The following is a 15146-nucleotide window of genomic DNA, read 5'->3' as shown; positions in this document are numbered from 1 at the left end:
ATGCCCATTTCCCACTGCAAGTAGAAAAGATTTTGTAACTTAGTCCTAAAAATTAAAAATAAAAGAGGATATTCTAGATCCCAAAGCATTATTTTGGCTCACTTTACTAAACAAGGTAGATTGTCACATTTATCTGAGTCTTGTAACTTGAAACTCTGTAAAACACTTTCTAAATGTCATTATCAGAGGCTGAATAATCTGTAATCAATTCCTAGTACATCTATTATAACATAACCAAACTTGTATAGTTTCCCCTCCTATTAAGGTTCTAAAACATCCTCTAGAATTAGTCTAATAGTAACAAAAACAAAAACAGAAAAGTAGTTGCCTCCCGGGCAGGGAATTAACTGAGAAAAAAGCATGATGAAATTTTCTAGAATTATGGAACTATTTTATATCTTTGTGGGGTGTGGGTTACATGGGCATGTATATTTATCAAAACTCATTAAACTATAAATCTTATATTTGTGCATTTCACTGTATGTAAATTACAACTCAATTAAAAGAAAAAAATTGAAAAAAGAATTAAATCTAGAAAATATTTAAGATTTTTTCCTAAGACACGTAACTTACACTGCTCTCATTCAGTAGCTATTTAGTTACCAGCTATTAAGAGTTAGGCACTGTGCTAACCAACTGGGTATAAACACTGGTGAAAAAGTCATGGATCTTGGTCTTCATGGATCTTCCAGCCTAGTTGAGGAGATAGGCAATAAAAAAGTAAACATGTGTTTGAATGTATAATTACAAATTGGAGTAAGGAAAATAATAGTGTATTATAAAAGAGAAGAAAGACCTTTTATAGATGGGTGTCAGAGAAGGACTCACTGAAAAGTGACATTTAAAATGGGAGCTAAAGGGTGAGTAGAAGTGAGCAAGGTGGTAAGCAAGTGAAAGAACATTTCGGGAAAAGAAAACCAGTAAGAAAAAGCCCTGAGGCAGTTTGAAGTTTAGAGCATTCTAGGTCAGTGGTTGAAGTAGAGTAAAGGGGAACAGTAGCATATATGACTGGTCTGGGGAGACTGGCGTGAGCATATCTTGCAAGGCTTTGTAAGCCATGTTAAGGAGTTTATAGTTTATCATAATCGCCATGAGAAGGCTTTTGAAAACACAACAGTGAACTGTCATATATATATGTGTGTGTGTATATATATATATGAGGTATAATAAATTTTTATGAAAGAGTCCACTTATTTTTGTTCCTCCTCTGGTAGAGAAGACATCCATCTGCAAATTAATATTTGTCCTTAAACCTCATGTTTTATATACAACAGCACAACAAAACTAGTCTAGACACCAAGTGATCTAATAATAAAGTTGCCTGTAGTGAACTACCATAGAGCTGTTAGATTTGGCCACGAATATAGTGAATATATAGCAGTGATTGGTGCTATAATTGACTATATATCTGAAGTCAATTTATCTTTCCCATATGGTTTTAACTTAAAATTGACTTAAAATTATTAAATTTTACCCCCCTAACCCACATCAAATTACCTTGCGAAATGCCGACATGAGAGGAGTGATCTTCCGGTTATCTGCTGCGTCCACATCGGCACCTGCTTGCACCAGCAACTGCACCACATCGAAATGGCCACCACTGGATGCCAACCACAGGGGTGTGTTTCCCTTCTTGTTATGAACATCAATATGGGCTCCCCTATAGAACCAAAAGATCTTAATAGAGTTTGTTTCCTATGAGAAGAGGAAGACTTCTATTTTTCCTTGTCTTTTATCTTTTACAAAATATCATGCAAATAATCTGCTTTTTAAAATGTAAGTAAAGTAGAACAACTGTATTAACTTTAATGGTTCTGTGAAAGGGATAGTAGAAAGATCTAAATATAAATATAAAATGTACCCACCTACTAATCAGGAGCTCACAAAATTTGTAGTGACCTTTGTCTGCTGCTATTGTTAAAGCAGTGTCTCTTGAGGAAGGCACAGGGGGAGCATTGACATCCGCTCCTTTATCCAGGAGCACTCTCCCAACCTCTGCGTATCCTCCAGAAGCCGCTTCCATCAAAGGGGTAAGACCAGTCTGTTTAAACCCAAAATTGTTCAAGTAAATTAATACAATTCTTTAGAAGATTAAAACAATTGACTTGTGTTTTCCATTTGTGATTTTCTGTCATAAAAGAGTTAAGCAATACTCACAGTCTTAAATTTCACTAAAAAGTGAAAATTGTTAGATTTAGTTAAACTAGAATGAATTAACTTACACTAACACACAAAAAAATTGTAACTTCTATATTGTTATAAATTTATACATGAGACCGTAACTTCTCTACACAATAAAGATATTAAAAGTGAATAAAATAAACTTAAATAAGACACAATGTTCAATGGGAAAACTTTTTTAGAAAATACTTTATTGAGAATGCAGTCTGCTAAATAACTCAGGGTAAATTCTTTCAATCCTATTCAAATTTAGGTAAAACAGTAAAATATTACTTCATAAATTTTATTCACTGTCTTTTGTTCATTAGTCTCCAACATTTCTGACAAAAGACATTTCCTACTGGTATCACTTCCAAAATAATACAATTTCTCTAGGACTTCTAAAATCAAGTGGATCACACTGAATATATGTAATATGAAAAGATAAACTTGATAGCAGGAAAAGCTCATTTCTTTGTGCAATGAAAAGTCTGAGGAAAAACTACACTTCCTTACTAAATTTTAAGAAATATAACTAGCGAAGTTCAGGGAGAAAATATGAAATTTTCATTCAAACCCTTTCAATTAGAAATGATTATCAGATTGGCCAGTGTCTGATTATTAAGAATTCTACATAAGCTATGTTTTTCTAGGGATCTAAGTACCTAGCAGTACTAAGCAATAAATAAATAAGAAAGAATAAAAACATTGGCATACTCTTACCTTTTAAATGCAAATTGTCAAGGAATTATCAGAACCTGTCATGGTCAGACTAGACTTTAGCTGTCTTAAATTTATAACGTATGCAATAATTTTTTGATTGGGTTTTTTACCAATGGTAAGCACATGCCTCATTAAAGGAGTTCTTTAAAAACCTACATTAAGGGACTCCACAAAATAATCTTACTACTCCATAATACCTTACTATAAAATAATCTTGTTACATTCAAAACTTGCAGCCTGACTAGTATAGCTCAGTGAACTGAGTGCTGGCCTGCAAACCACGGGGTGGCCAGTTCCACTCCTGGTCTAGGACACGTGCCTGGGTTGCAGGCCAGGTCTCCAGTAGGGGGCGTGCAAGAGGCAACCACACATTGATGTTTCTCTCCCTTTTTTTCTCCCTCCTTTCCCCTCTCTAAAAGCAAATAAATAAAATCTTAAAAAAAAAAAAAAGTTGCAAATTGGAGGATTAAGTCACCTGAAGTTGGAAAAAGAATTGATTCTATTTTTTTTAAGGGTCATGATGATGATGATATTCGGTTTTTATTTTTTAAAAGCATATTTTATTGATTATGCTATTACAGCTGTCCCATTTTTTTCTCCCCTTTATTCCCCACTGCCGCCCTGCACCCCTCTCCCACCAGCACTGCCCCCCCTTAGTTCATGTCCATGGGTCATACATGCAAGTTCTTTGACTTCTCCATTTCCTATATGATTTTTAACCTCCCCATTTATTTTTTACCTACCATTTATGCTTCTTATTCTCTGTACCTTTTCCCCCATTCTCCCTCCTTCCCCTCCCCGCTGATAACCCTCCATATGATCTCCATTTCTGTGTATGATTCTGTTCCTGTTCTGGTTGTTTGCTTAGTTTGTTTTTGTTTTTAGGTTCAGTTGTTGATAGTATTGAGTTTGTAATTTACTGTTCATTGTTTTGATCATCTTCCTTTTCTTAGATAAGTCTATTTAACATTTCCTATAATAAGGGTTTGGTGATGATGAACTCCTTTAACTTGACCTTATTGGGAAACACTTTATCTGGCCTTCCATTCTAAATGATAGCTTTGCTGGGTAGAGTAATCTTGGATGCAGGTCCTTGCCTTTCATGACTTTGAATACTTCTTTCCAGCCCCTTCTTGCCTGCAAGGTCTCTTTTGAGAAATCAGCTTGATAGGCTTATGGGAAGTCCTTTGTAGGTAACTGTCTCCTTTTCTCTTGTTGCTTTTAAGATTCTCTCCTTATCTTTAATCTTGGGTATGTAATTATGATATGCCTTGGTGTGTGCTTCCTTGGGTCCAACTTCTTTGGGATTGTCTAAGCTTCCTAGTCTTCCTGGAAGTCTATTTCCTTTGCCAGATAGGGAAGTTCTCCTTCCATTATTTTTTCAAAGAAGTTTTCAATTTCTTGGTCTTCCTCTTCTCCTTCTGGCACCCATATGATTTGGATATTGGAATGTTTAAAGTTGTCCTGGGGGTTCCTAAGCCTCTTCTCATTTTTCTGAATTCTTGTTTCTTCATTCTGTTCCGGTTGAACATTTATTTCTTCCTTTTGCTCCAAATTATTGATTTGAGTCCTGGTTTCCTTCCTTCCCTGTTGGTTCCCTGTACATTTCCCTTTTTCACTTTGCATAGCCTTCACTTTTTCCTCTATTTTGCGACCATCCTCAACCATTTCTGTGAGCATCCTGATTACCAGTGTTTTGAACTGTGCATCTGGTATGTTGGCTATCTCTTTATCACTTAGTTGTTTTCCTGCAGTTTTGATCTGTGCTTTCATTTGGGCCATATTTCTTTGTCTCAGCACTGTGGGGCTGTATGTGGGAGATGGGTCAAAGAGGGAACAATGCCGCTTGCTGGGCTCTCTGCTGGTTTTCAGTCATTTCCCCTGCTACCCAAAAGCAAATTAGGCCTTTCTGGTGCTTATTCCCGGGTGGGTGGGTTTGTGTACATCCTAGGACCCTGTGGGCAACAAATTCTACTGTGATGCTGGGAGTTTCTCCTGACACTGCAAACCCCTACAGGTTTTTATATCCAGAGGTTTTGAGGCTTTATTTCCATGCCCTGGAACCATGGGTTGTGTGGTCTGTCTCATTCCCTAGTTGTTCTTCCTGGTTTATCCACATGCAAATTTGGGACTGCCTGGTCCACCAGCCACTGCCTTGCCTTCCCTGACCAGCCAGCCACCACCTCGCCTGCACAGTCCTCCAGCCACTTCCTTGCCATGCATTCCTCTCTGCCCTAGCTGCCTATCTCCGCCCCTCCTACCAGTTTGATTGAACATTTGTTCTTTAACTCCTTGGCTGTTGGACTTCCATACAGTTCCATTTTCTGGCAGTTCTAGTTATTTTTTTGTTTTTAAATTTGTTGTTGTCCTTCTTTTGGTTGTGTGAGGAGGCAAGTATATCTACCTATGCCTCCATCTTGGCCTGATGTGATTCTATTTTCTTCACTGCCCTTAATAAACGTCATGAATGGTGACAGTGTGTCACTGACCACTCCATAGCACAATTCCCCAATCCTGCACTGGGGCATCAGGTTTAACTTGTGACAATTTAAAATAGCACATTCAATTTGAGTTGAAATGCCATTCTCTTTCTACTAGAAATATATCTGAAGTAGGTGACAAGTTATAAAATGCTTACCTTTGCTCTATGTTCAACATTGGCTTTTCGGTCCAGAAGTAAACTTACTACTTCTGCTCGGCCTTGGAAACAGGCCAAGGTAAGAGCTGTGTTCCGATTGGTCTCTATTTGGGCATTAATATCTGAACCCATATCAAGCAGCAATTTCACTGCAGGAACATGTCCATTCATTGCAGCCAACATCAGGGGAGAAATACCTAGTTTACTCCCAGTCCTAAGAGAGGAAATGTACTTATTAGAAAATTAAAATGTTACCTGTTGTTTTTTAAGAAGTATACAGAACAACATGAAAGATGAAAATGTTTCAGTAAAAAGAAACCAATGAATGATCTGTTTAGATTAATAATTACAAATAGGAAAGTTTCACAATTTAAAACATGATTCCTATTTAGAGGTTATAAACTTCCAACTATAGATAACAAAGTACTTTCTGAAGGAGATCTCTTTAAAAACATCCACTAGCTGAAATAATCTGTGATTATTTATAAGCACATTACAGGAATAATTGTTGGCCCTTGAAATTTTAGTACTACCTTAATTAAAAATGGTATCTGTCCAAATATTTAGGGAAAGATACTTATTCCAAGTAGTAAGTTATTGATCATGACTAAGAAAACAAACAACTGATAGCTACCTGGAATTAATTTCTGCCCCAGCATTAAGCAGAATCTTAATGATATTAACATATCCTCCGGATGCAGCTAGACTCAGTGGTGTATAATCAGACACATTCCTATGTTCTTTATTTGCACCTCGAGCCAGCAGCAAGTCTACCACCTACAAAGTAAATATGAACAGAGAAGTTCTGTTTACACCAAGGGTTCAATTACAATACAATTAATTAGGCTTTATGTATTCAAATATCAGCTTTACAGAAATGGATTCAGTTTCACATCAAGGAATACAGAGGTTTGATATCCCAACTGTACTGAAACTACAAGATGTTACTCTTTCTATTTGTCAATTGTTGAGTAATGAATTTGCATGTCCTATATGTTAGAACTGTGGTTCATTTATCATATGCATATTTAAAATATGAGCAAAGTATTTACAGAATGAAAATTAACATAAACACACCTCTTGACGTCCACCAGAACATGCCAACGAAAGTGGAGTATCTTTAGTTCGTTCAGATTGTGCTTCTATATCTCCACCTTTATCCAAAAGGATTTCAACAACTCCAACATGCCCTGCTGTCGCTGCCAAGATCAGCGGTGTAAAACCTAAACCAGAAAATAAAAATCTCAAACAAATGTGTGGTTTTTACTTATTAAGCTATTGTTTTCATTTCTTTATTGTTTTAGTAGAAAAAAGTCTCTAGGACAGATACTTATAACCATTGAACATAGAACTGGCTCTAAACCCTAATTTGTTAGTTACAAAAATGCATACACATCTGATAGAAGGGAAATGCTAAGTCAAAGAAAACTATTAAAGTTTATACTCATAATGAACTTTGATACCTCTGCATGCTCAACTTTTGGATTAAGGAGAAAGGCAACCACACACTTGCTGTACTTCACTGATGATCTACAGTCTAATTTTTGGAGAATAATTTGGCTCTGTAGATGAACAAATCTGGAATTCATAATTGAAATATGCTTACCCATCTTTTTACTGAGATAGTCAAGGAACTACTTATTGAGAGTGACTACACTTGGATTTTATTTTGGACTGATATTCTTTACCTTTTTTGTCTCTGTGCTCAATTTTAGCGTCTCGCGCAATGAGTACAGATACAAGTTCTTCATGACCACCAGCACAAGCTAGTGTTAATGCTGTATCATGATTGCTCTCAGTCTAGAAGGGGAAAAAAATAAGTTAGACTTTTTTTTTTACAATGTGGTTAGCAATTGAGGAGCAAATAATACTTTTGCAATGAATAAGCAATGGTAATTTTCCAAACAAAGAAAATCAAAATGTATAAAATAAGTTTAAATAAACCGATGTACTCACGTGTGCATCAATGTCAACTGAGGGATACACAGGGGGCAATGACTGGGAAGCCACATTGCTTGGAGACTGTGAACAGGGTTCAGATGTAAGACATTCTGTGGTCTGAGAGGAAGTGTTTGAACCAGTGGGCACTCTGCTACTCACAGCTGAAAAACAATATTCATATTCCTGAATTCTACTAAACAGAATAAAGTCATTCATATACAAAAAATACAGAAAACATAATATCCTGTATCAGCAATATAATGTAGTAGTTAAGTCCCAAGCTTTGGAGTTAAGATGGACCTATGTTCAAATCCCACTACTGACTTTCTACTCTTGGGCAAAAAATTAAGCCTCTTGGACTATCAATTTTCCTTATGTGTAAAATGGGCATAATAACAATAGTACCTGCCTTATAAGGCTGTTGGAAAGACTACTTAGAAAAATGCAGGCAAAATACTTAGTACAGTGCCTGTTATTGAGTGCAATATAACAAATGGTAGCCTTTTACACTATCAATAGGAAGAAAATAGTTTGCAATTTAAAAATTAAAGAATTTTATATCTTAATTTGTTAAGGGCAATTAGATAAAAATATCCTGAAAACAATGCAAAAAAAGGGAGGGGAGAGAACAAGTTAGAATATTTCTCACATAAGTTGCAGAAAGCATGCATTTTTAAAGAAATTCAATATTTGCTTTGAAAATTTGCTACAATAAATCAGTGTCTGAAAATCAAACTATTTTTAAAATGAACATTGGAACTTTTATTTGGAATCTCAGTATCTGCTGTTTGAAAACTTTATTAACTGAAATTATATCTTTATGTTTCTGCATATTTCTTACATTTCATTAGAGATGAAGTTTGCCTCAAAGAGAGGGAAACAAGACCTATCTCAGAGGGATGTTGTGAGTTGTCTGTGAGATAATTTATAAAAAGCATTTAACATAGTGTTTGGCACATACTAAGTACTCAAGAAATGTAATTATCAGATATTTTATTGGACTTTCAGTACTATTATTCACTGTATTGAAAATAAAAACATTACTACTCACTCAAGAAGGAAAAAACTCAGAAAAAACATACACTCATTAATTATATAGAAAAAGACACAACAAAGTTTCAGTGATGGCAATAAACAAATTTCTATTACCCAGACTAAAAGTCAATCAGAAACACGAAAGTCTTAAAGGGAAATTTAAGCATTTCGTATGTTAGAGAATGTCTTCTCTCCAGAATTTTGATAGGACTGGATCCCAATTACTTGCTAAGGTATTCACGGGTGTGAATGACTCAGTTTACTATACTACTTTTTAAAAATAACCAATTTTAAGATGTTCAGATATGTTGCTACATCAGCTGTCCTCCCCCACCATCAATATATATAAAATTATTTTAGCAATATGAATTTCTGCAGCTAGTCATCACATAAATATACATAATTTAACTATCCATTTATAAATAGAAATGATTATTACATATATTTGTTTCACCTATAAGAACACGCACATGGAAAAAAAGCTTTAAAATTTTTTGTCATTTAATGAATTAAAAACAGGTATTTGTTACACCTCCTCAAAATAGCTGATATATTTGGAAAATAGCTTCAGTAAACAAGATACTAAAGATTGACTTATAGCACCTTATAATAAGATTTTTACAATGTTCTCAAATTATTAACATATACCTCATATACCGCAACTTTCTCTTGTTATTAATTGTTTATTCATGTTTATTTCTTTGTTACATGAAAAACAGATATTTAAATTTTTTAAAATAGTTGACTAGAGTGCTATGCCAAAATGTGATGATATAAAAGAAAGACTTCTTTAGAGTTGACTTTTAAAAAACTTTTGTGCATTTAAAAACTCTATTATCAGAAATGTGTTGTTATATCAATTATTGTACATTTTTACAACATTCCTAGAAATACTTTTTCCTCCTTGTAATAATGACAATCAGAAACATTCCACAGAAATGACTCTAATAGGATTAACCACATACAAAAAGTTAAAAAGATAAAACTAAAAAGTAGCAAAGATTTAAAGGCACTTGTGGAATAAAGGTTTTATGACGATAAAATTATACCAGGACTATGACATTTTCATTAGTCCTAAACTGTTTCCTAGATCTGAACAAAATGTCTCTGAAAATGACTAAGATCCCTATCAAAAGTCAGCATATAATTCAAGTTAAACTCACGCAGCATTCTAAAAAGGGGTGATAAAAGAACTAAATGTAGTATTTTACTTAATTCTCTATGAGATGTAAGAGTTTTGTAGGCAATATGGAAAATAATAATAAACCTTATTATATAAAAACCCCAGATAGTGGGTGTACATAAACTATGTCGTCGTGAAAAGTTTTAATAAATTAACTCGTTATAATCTTATATAATAACTATTACTTTTACCTAAATAAATAAGATTTCCTAATTACTCCTTTATTCTTAAATCACATTGACTGCCACAGGATTATTTAAAGCAAAATACTTTTGAACTAGAACTTCTTGTAAGAGAGAGCCTGTTAAGGTGCCAACAGCCATAACAATGTGCTAAAGACACAAAACTACATTAAACCTTACATGCACATCAAATCTTAATATAAAAATAAGAAATTTTTTGTTTATTACAATTTAGAAGTTTTAAGACATTCAGAACTTCAAGTAGAATCAGATACATGCATATTACATCCAAGGTTCTTAAACCTGGCTGAACTGACTTTGACTCTTGTTACTTACTAGCAACTTCATTTCCATCAGCTTCAGTTCTTTAACAGAAAAACAGGTGGAAAAAGTACTTGTTTCATAGGATTACTAGAAACTGCCCACGAGACAATGTATATAAGCATTTGGCACAGGGTTTGGTGCATGGTAAGTGCTCAGTAAGTGTGAATAATTGATATTAGTTGATTTTTAGCCAATGTTCTTTATATAGTAACAGCAAAACTTTTACTAGATGTGTTTAGAACTGCTCAATGGTCAAAGCTATTTTGAATTTCTTTAAGTTGCTTTAAATTCCCAGGCCTCCGTTCTAGACATTTGAACCGAGAGTCACTTACAACTATGCTAAACTCTAAAAGAGCCCAACACTTTCAGAAGAAAAGGACTTGAGGAACTATGCTCCCAATCAAGAATTTACATATATTTTGTCTGGGACTACATCAAGTATGACACAAGTAAGACCATATACTAAAAGGCTAAGTTAGTCAGCTAGTCAAGGCATGACATTAACAGATTATGTAATTACCAACTCATTGTCATGACAAATTTTGAGAATAGAATATAGAAAAAAATACTCATATTTAAAGAGTAAATTTATTGCCATTACAAATGAATATTCTCTAAAGTATAACTGTAAGATGTACAGTATTCTCTCCTTTATTAAATACAAGGCATGAGAACTAGATTTAATTTAGACTTAATGGAAATTTTTTGTATTTATTGGCTGATTTACACATTAAAACTTATTAATAAAAGAATATTTATAATATGGTAGGTCAACTATCACTAGATATTAAAGGCTAACAAAAATTAAATTTTATTAGCTTATATTAATATTATACATAATTAAAAGATGTTCTCTATATCAGCTTTTTGAAATTTCAAGCTAACTTTGTAAAAGACCTTATCAATTTAACAAATACTTCAGTGAAACAAAATTTGACCTCCCCTAAAAGAACTGTCCAACCATCTATTAACACTACCATAAAGTTCTTATCTACAAGTTACCTTTAGAGCTGTTTATATACTCTTAAAAAAAAAAACCCCATAAAAAACAGACCCTGAGTTACAACAGAACTAGATCCATCATTAATGTGGGTTTCATAACTGAGTAGTTAATTAGGAGCACTATAATGCTACTAATAGAACCCTATGCCTTAAAAATTACTTCCAGATCACCAGTTTATTATTCATAATCATAATTCATACTCCAATATTTGCTTTTACCCAGATTAGAAATTAGAACTATAAACGAACTATAAGAGTTTATTCATAATTTATAACAACTCTCAAAGCTAATGACACAAAGTTAATTTGAGTTAAGTGGCTATGGGCTGAATATATAAAAACCCAAATTAAAGACTCTTAACTCCTTAAAACATTTCCCGGCATTTTTATTTTCTTTACAAAAATTAAGATACTGCTCCTCTCCACAGTGATACCTATTACATATTAGAGGAGCCCACAGGCTATGTTATAATTCTATAACCATTGGAAGTCATACACATGCCCAATAAAATTCCTGATTTAAGTAATTTAATTCCACATTTTAAAAGATTCAGTAAAGATTAGGAAGACTAAAGTCTCACAAAAGAAAGGAAACTGGGATAGCATATTTGGGTTGGGAGGAGAGGAGGAGAATATGACAAGAAGAAACAGACAACAGTAAGAAAAAAAATGTTGCAATCAAGAGACAGAGGACTGGCCTGCCTTTGAATATCACTCCAGCTACATCTTAGTTCTTGGTCTTCATCCACTGTCAACAGCCATCTGGCTGCATTTCTGAACTGGGCTCTCATGGAGGTGATACATTCACCAGCCATCTTTAGGAAGGTAAATGATTAATTGCACTGTTTTCCCACTGCTGCAAGGACAATGAAAGGGAAAGTAAACTTGTGCACCTCATTTCATATCTAGTTGTAATATTCCACCAAAAAAAAAAAAGAAAGAAAGAAAGAAAACCAGAAACATATACTTTAAATGTTACCAGGCCCTTCTGTGTGTGCGTGCATGTGTATGTGTGTGTGTGTGTGTGTGGCGTGTCTGCCTGTGCGCTCTCATCAAGACAGTTAATACGAAAATCTCAATCTCCAAATCAAGTTGACAATAATTTATAACTTTAAATATCATAACCACAAACACCATATTGACGCAGAATTCTTAGTTTTCTCTGAACATCCCTTTTAATTAAAAATATTTAAATTGACCTAATAAAATTATAAATAAAGAAAAACCAATGTGTTTTAGAATTCTGATTTCCAAACATCACTAGCAGGAAAATTTAATGTATAATCTTATGTGAGTATCTCCAAAGCCTACAAAGAAATTCTACTTTGAGATCTCCTAATCAAGACACAACACAGGGTGGTTCTGACACCAAAGGTCTAACAGAAAGGACCATGGCAACTTTATTCCTTTGCCTTTGCAAGTAACAAAACAGAAGAGGGGCAAACACACTTTGGAGTGTTAGTGCTGTTGAGCTTACTTAAATTCACTTCCAAAACACCTCAAGAAATAATGTTACAAAGATAGTTCTAAAATGGAAAAGTACAAAGTTGGTGTTTTTGGAGGATCATGTAAAGAAGTTGAGCACACAGATTAAAGAAAATTATTACAGATATATTTCTTAACCCACCTGCTATCAGGTCATCAAGAGTGTCGGTAAGCGTCTGGGCTGGAGTTGCAACCATTAGTCCATCTGGTTCTTGAACTAACAGCCCCTGATCATGTCCAGTAATAGCAATCTGAGGCTGTCCTACAATCTGATGATTACCTGATACTTTCTGAAGTTCAAGAGAATTTGTCCCATTAGAACCTAAGTCACTGGAAAAGTTACACTGTGGAGATGATAAAGGCTGGACTGGGACAAAATCAATTTGTTCTGCCGATGGTGGAGACTGTTGCTCATCATCAACATCATTATCTTTAAATAAGATTGTGTTAACCTGAGGTAACTCTGAAAAGTGATCCTCTAGGAGACTACCATCTCCTTCCCCTTCTGGGAAGACTCCTCTATGAGAGCACTGCTGGTGTAGAGATATTGTGTCTTTCTGACCTTTGGTTTCCAAGTATTCTTTGGTAAATTGCTGCTGTGTTTTCATCTGCAACTGCCTTTCCACTTTCTGCAGCTCTTTCAGTATTTTCTTCTTCTTCTGGACTTGCTCTTCTCTGTTCTTTTTAAGTTCTTCTATCTTATCTTTGTTCAGAGGTTCACCTTGAATTAACTCCAATGACTTAAGCTGTGCTTTTTCAATAGCACTAATTCTTTGTCCCAGTTCATTCAGCTTGCCTTCAGTCTCCTCTACTATGCACTCCAAAGGCTGGTATGGGTGAAAAGGTGGCAGTACGTCCTGATCTGCTACCTGCAGGGAACTGGACTTCTGCTTGGATGTACCTAAGCACATGAAAAATGTTTGAAAAAGTGCCATGCTAAAAAAAAAAAAAAAATCAGCTCCCCCTCCCACACACATGGACCTCCCTCCCCAAACCCTTATAACTAATGCTGTAGAATGAATGTTCAAAGACTCACACAGTGGTAGGTAGATAGACTATACTCATCTATTTAACAGTACAGACTGGGAAGTTGCTAATTCAAAAATGTGATTTTTTTAAAATAAAAAATACTAATCTTTAAAATAGGAGCATTTTGGAAATTAAGACAGGACAGAGAGAAAAGAAAATCTGAGAGGAAAGAATCTCAAAATTCTGCTTATTTAACTAGACTTTTAAAGAACATCAAATCTAAAGCAATATCAAACTAGTGTTAAGATACTATTAATGTTAGCTTAACTGCCCAATTGTCCTTTGCACAATATTAATTGTGCAAGATTACTACATGAACTTGTAGATGAAAAGAAAGTGTTTTTCAAATTGCCAAAAATGCTTCTCTTAATATATTAAAATATAATGTGAAATCAGTTTTCTCAAGACATATCCTTCTGAAATTTTCCATTGTCTTTAACACTTCTGTACCTGAACACTGATAATAAAATGGACAATTTTTTTGAGTTTAAATAAACTCTTCATGTAAAAGTGTATGAGAGAAAAGAAAAAAAAGAATGTCACCTAGGAGAACATCAGATTTCCCATGTAAGATTATTCATTTTGAAAATGTATGTTAAAAATAAAGTGAATGTATATTATGTTGAGGTTTTGAATCACACTTAAGTTACACCCCTCGTGACAAAAACATTATCAATGTCAACAATCCGAACATCTGGACATAGAGTGGAGGGTATATATAACAACCACTTTAACTCAAGGCTTAAACTTCTTGTTTAAGAAGAATTGGGACTATTCAGAAGAAAAAGGAACAAATTACTGATATATCCTACAACGAGGACGAACTTTGGAAACAGTATGCTAAGTCAGTGACGTTCAGCAGGTGTGTCGTGACACACTAGAGCGCCACAAGAATTTTTAAAACATGCATGCAATACCTGATTATTTAGTCAGGGGCACTGACCTCTTTTCGCTTACACTGTCAAATAAAAAAAATGACAACAGCCCTGGCTGGTGTGGTTCAGTGGACTGACCGCTGGCCTATGAACCAAAGGGTCACTGGTTCAATCCTCAGCCAGGGCATATGCCTGGGTTGCAGACCAGGTCCCCAGTTGGGGGCACATAAGAGGCAACAATACATTGATGTTTCTCTTCCTCTCTTTCTCCTTCCCTTCCCCTCTGTCTAAAAATAAATAAAATTAAAAAAAAACCCAAAAAACAGCCAATACAATAGCTGTCTGGTGTGAATGAACCAAAATTACACCTATTTTTTTTGTCATATTGGCAAAAAAAGTACTTTTTTTGGTGTACTGCAGAATTTTAATTTGTGTGCCATGAAATGAAAAAGGTTGAAAATCACTATGCTAAGTGAAAGAAGACAGACACAGAAGGCCATATATTGTGCGACTTCATTTGTATCAAATCTATAGAAGACAGAAAGGAAAATAGTAGTTGCCAGGAGTTA

At 34.6% G+C, this 15146-nt stretch overlaps 1 protein-coding gene across 3 annotated transcripts in view; it reads right to left on the bottom strand.

Moving 5' to 3' along the window:
• Nucleotides 1–15146, bottom strand: part of ANKHD1 (ankyrin repeat and KH domain containing 1) — a 103013-nt gene that overhangs the window by 17906 nt on the left and 69961 nt on the right. For all 3 annotated transcript variants that reach the window (XM_024575034.4, XM_045183835.3, XM_024575035.4), the window contains 8 exons: nt 12816–13574; nt 7478–7623; nt 7210–7321; nt 6599–6744; nt 6156–6298; nt 5522–5735; nt 1866–2041; nt 1498–1660 (listed from right to left, as the gene is read on the bottom strand). In XM_024575034.4, the coding sequence (XP_024430802.1) occupies nt 1498–1660; nt 1866–2041; nt 5522–5735; nt 6156–6298; nt 6599–6744; nt 7210–7321; nt 7478–7623; nt 12816–13574 (1859 nt within the window). The remainder of the gene's footprint in view (nt 1–1497; nt 1661–1865; nt 2042–5521; nt 5736–6155; nt 6299–6598; nt 6745–7209; nt 7322–7477; nt 7624–12815; nt 13575–15146) is intronic.

This window comes from Desmodus rotundus, chromosome 10 (genome assembly GCF_022682495.2).
Source record: "Desmodus rotundus isolate HL8 chromosome 10, HLdesRot8A.1, whole genome shotgun sequence".
Taxonomy (NCBI): domain Eukaryota; kingdom Metazoa; phylum Chordata; class Mammalia; order Chiroptera; family Phyllostomidae; genus Desmodus; species Desmodus rotundus.
This window is presented reverse-complemented; position numbering and strand designations above follow the sequence as displayed.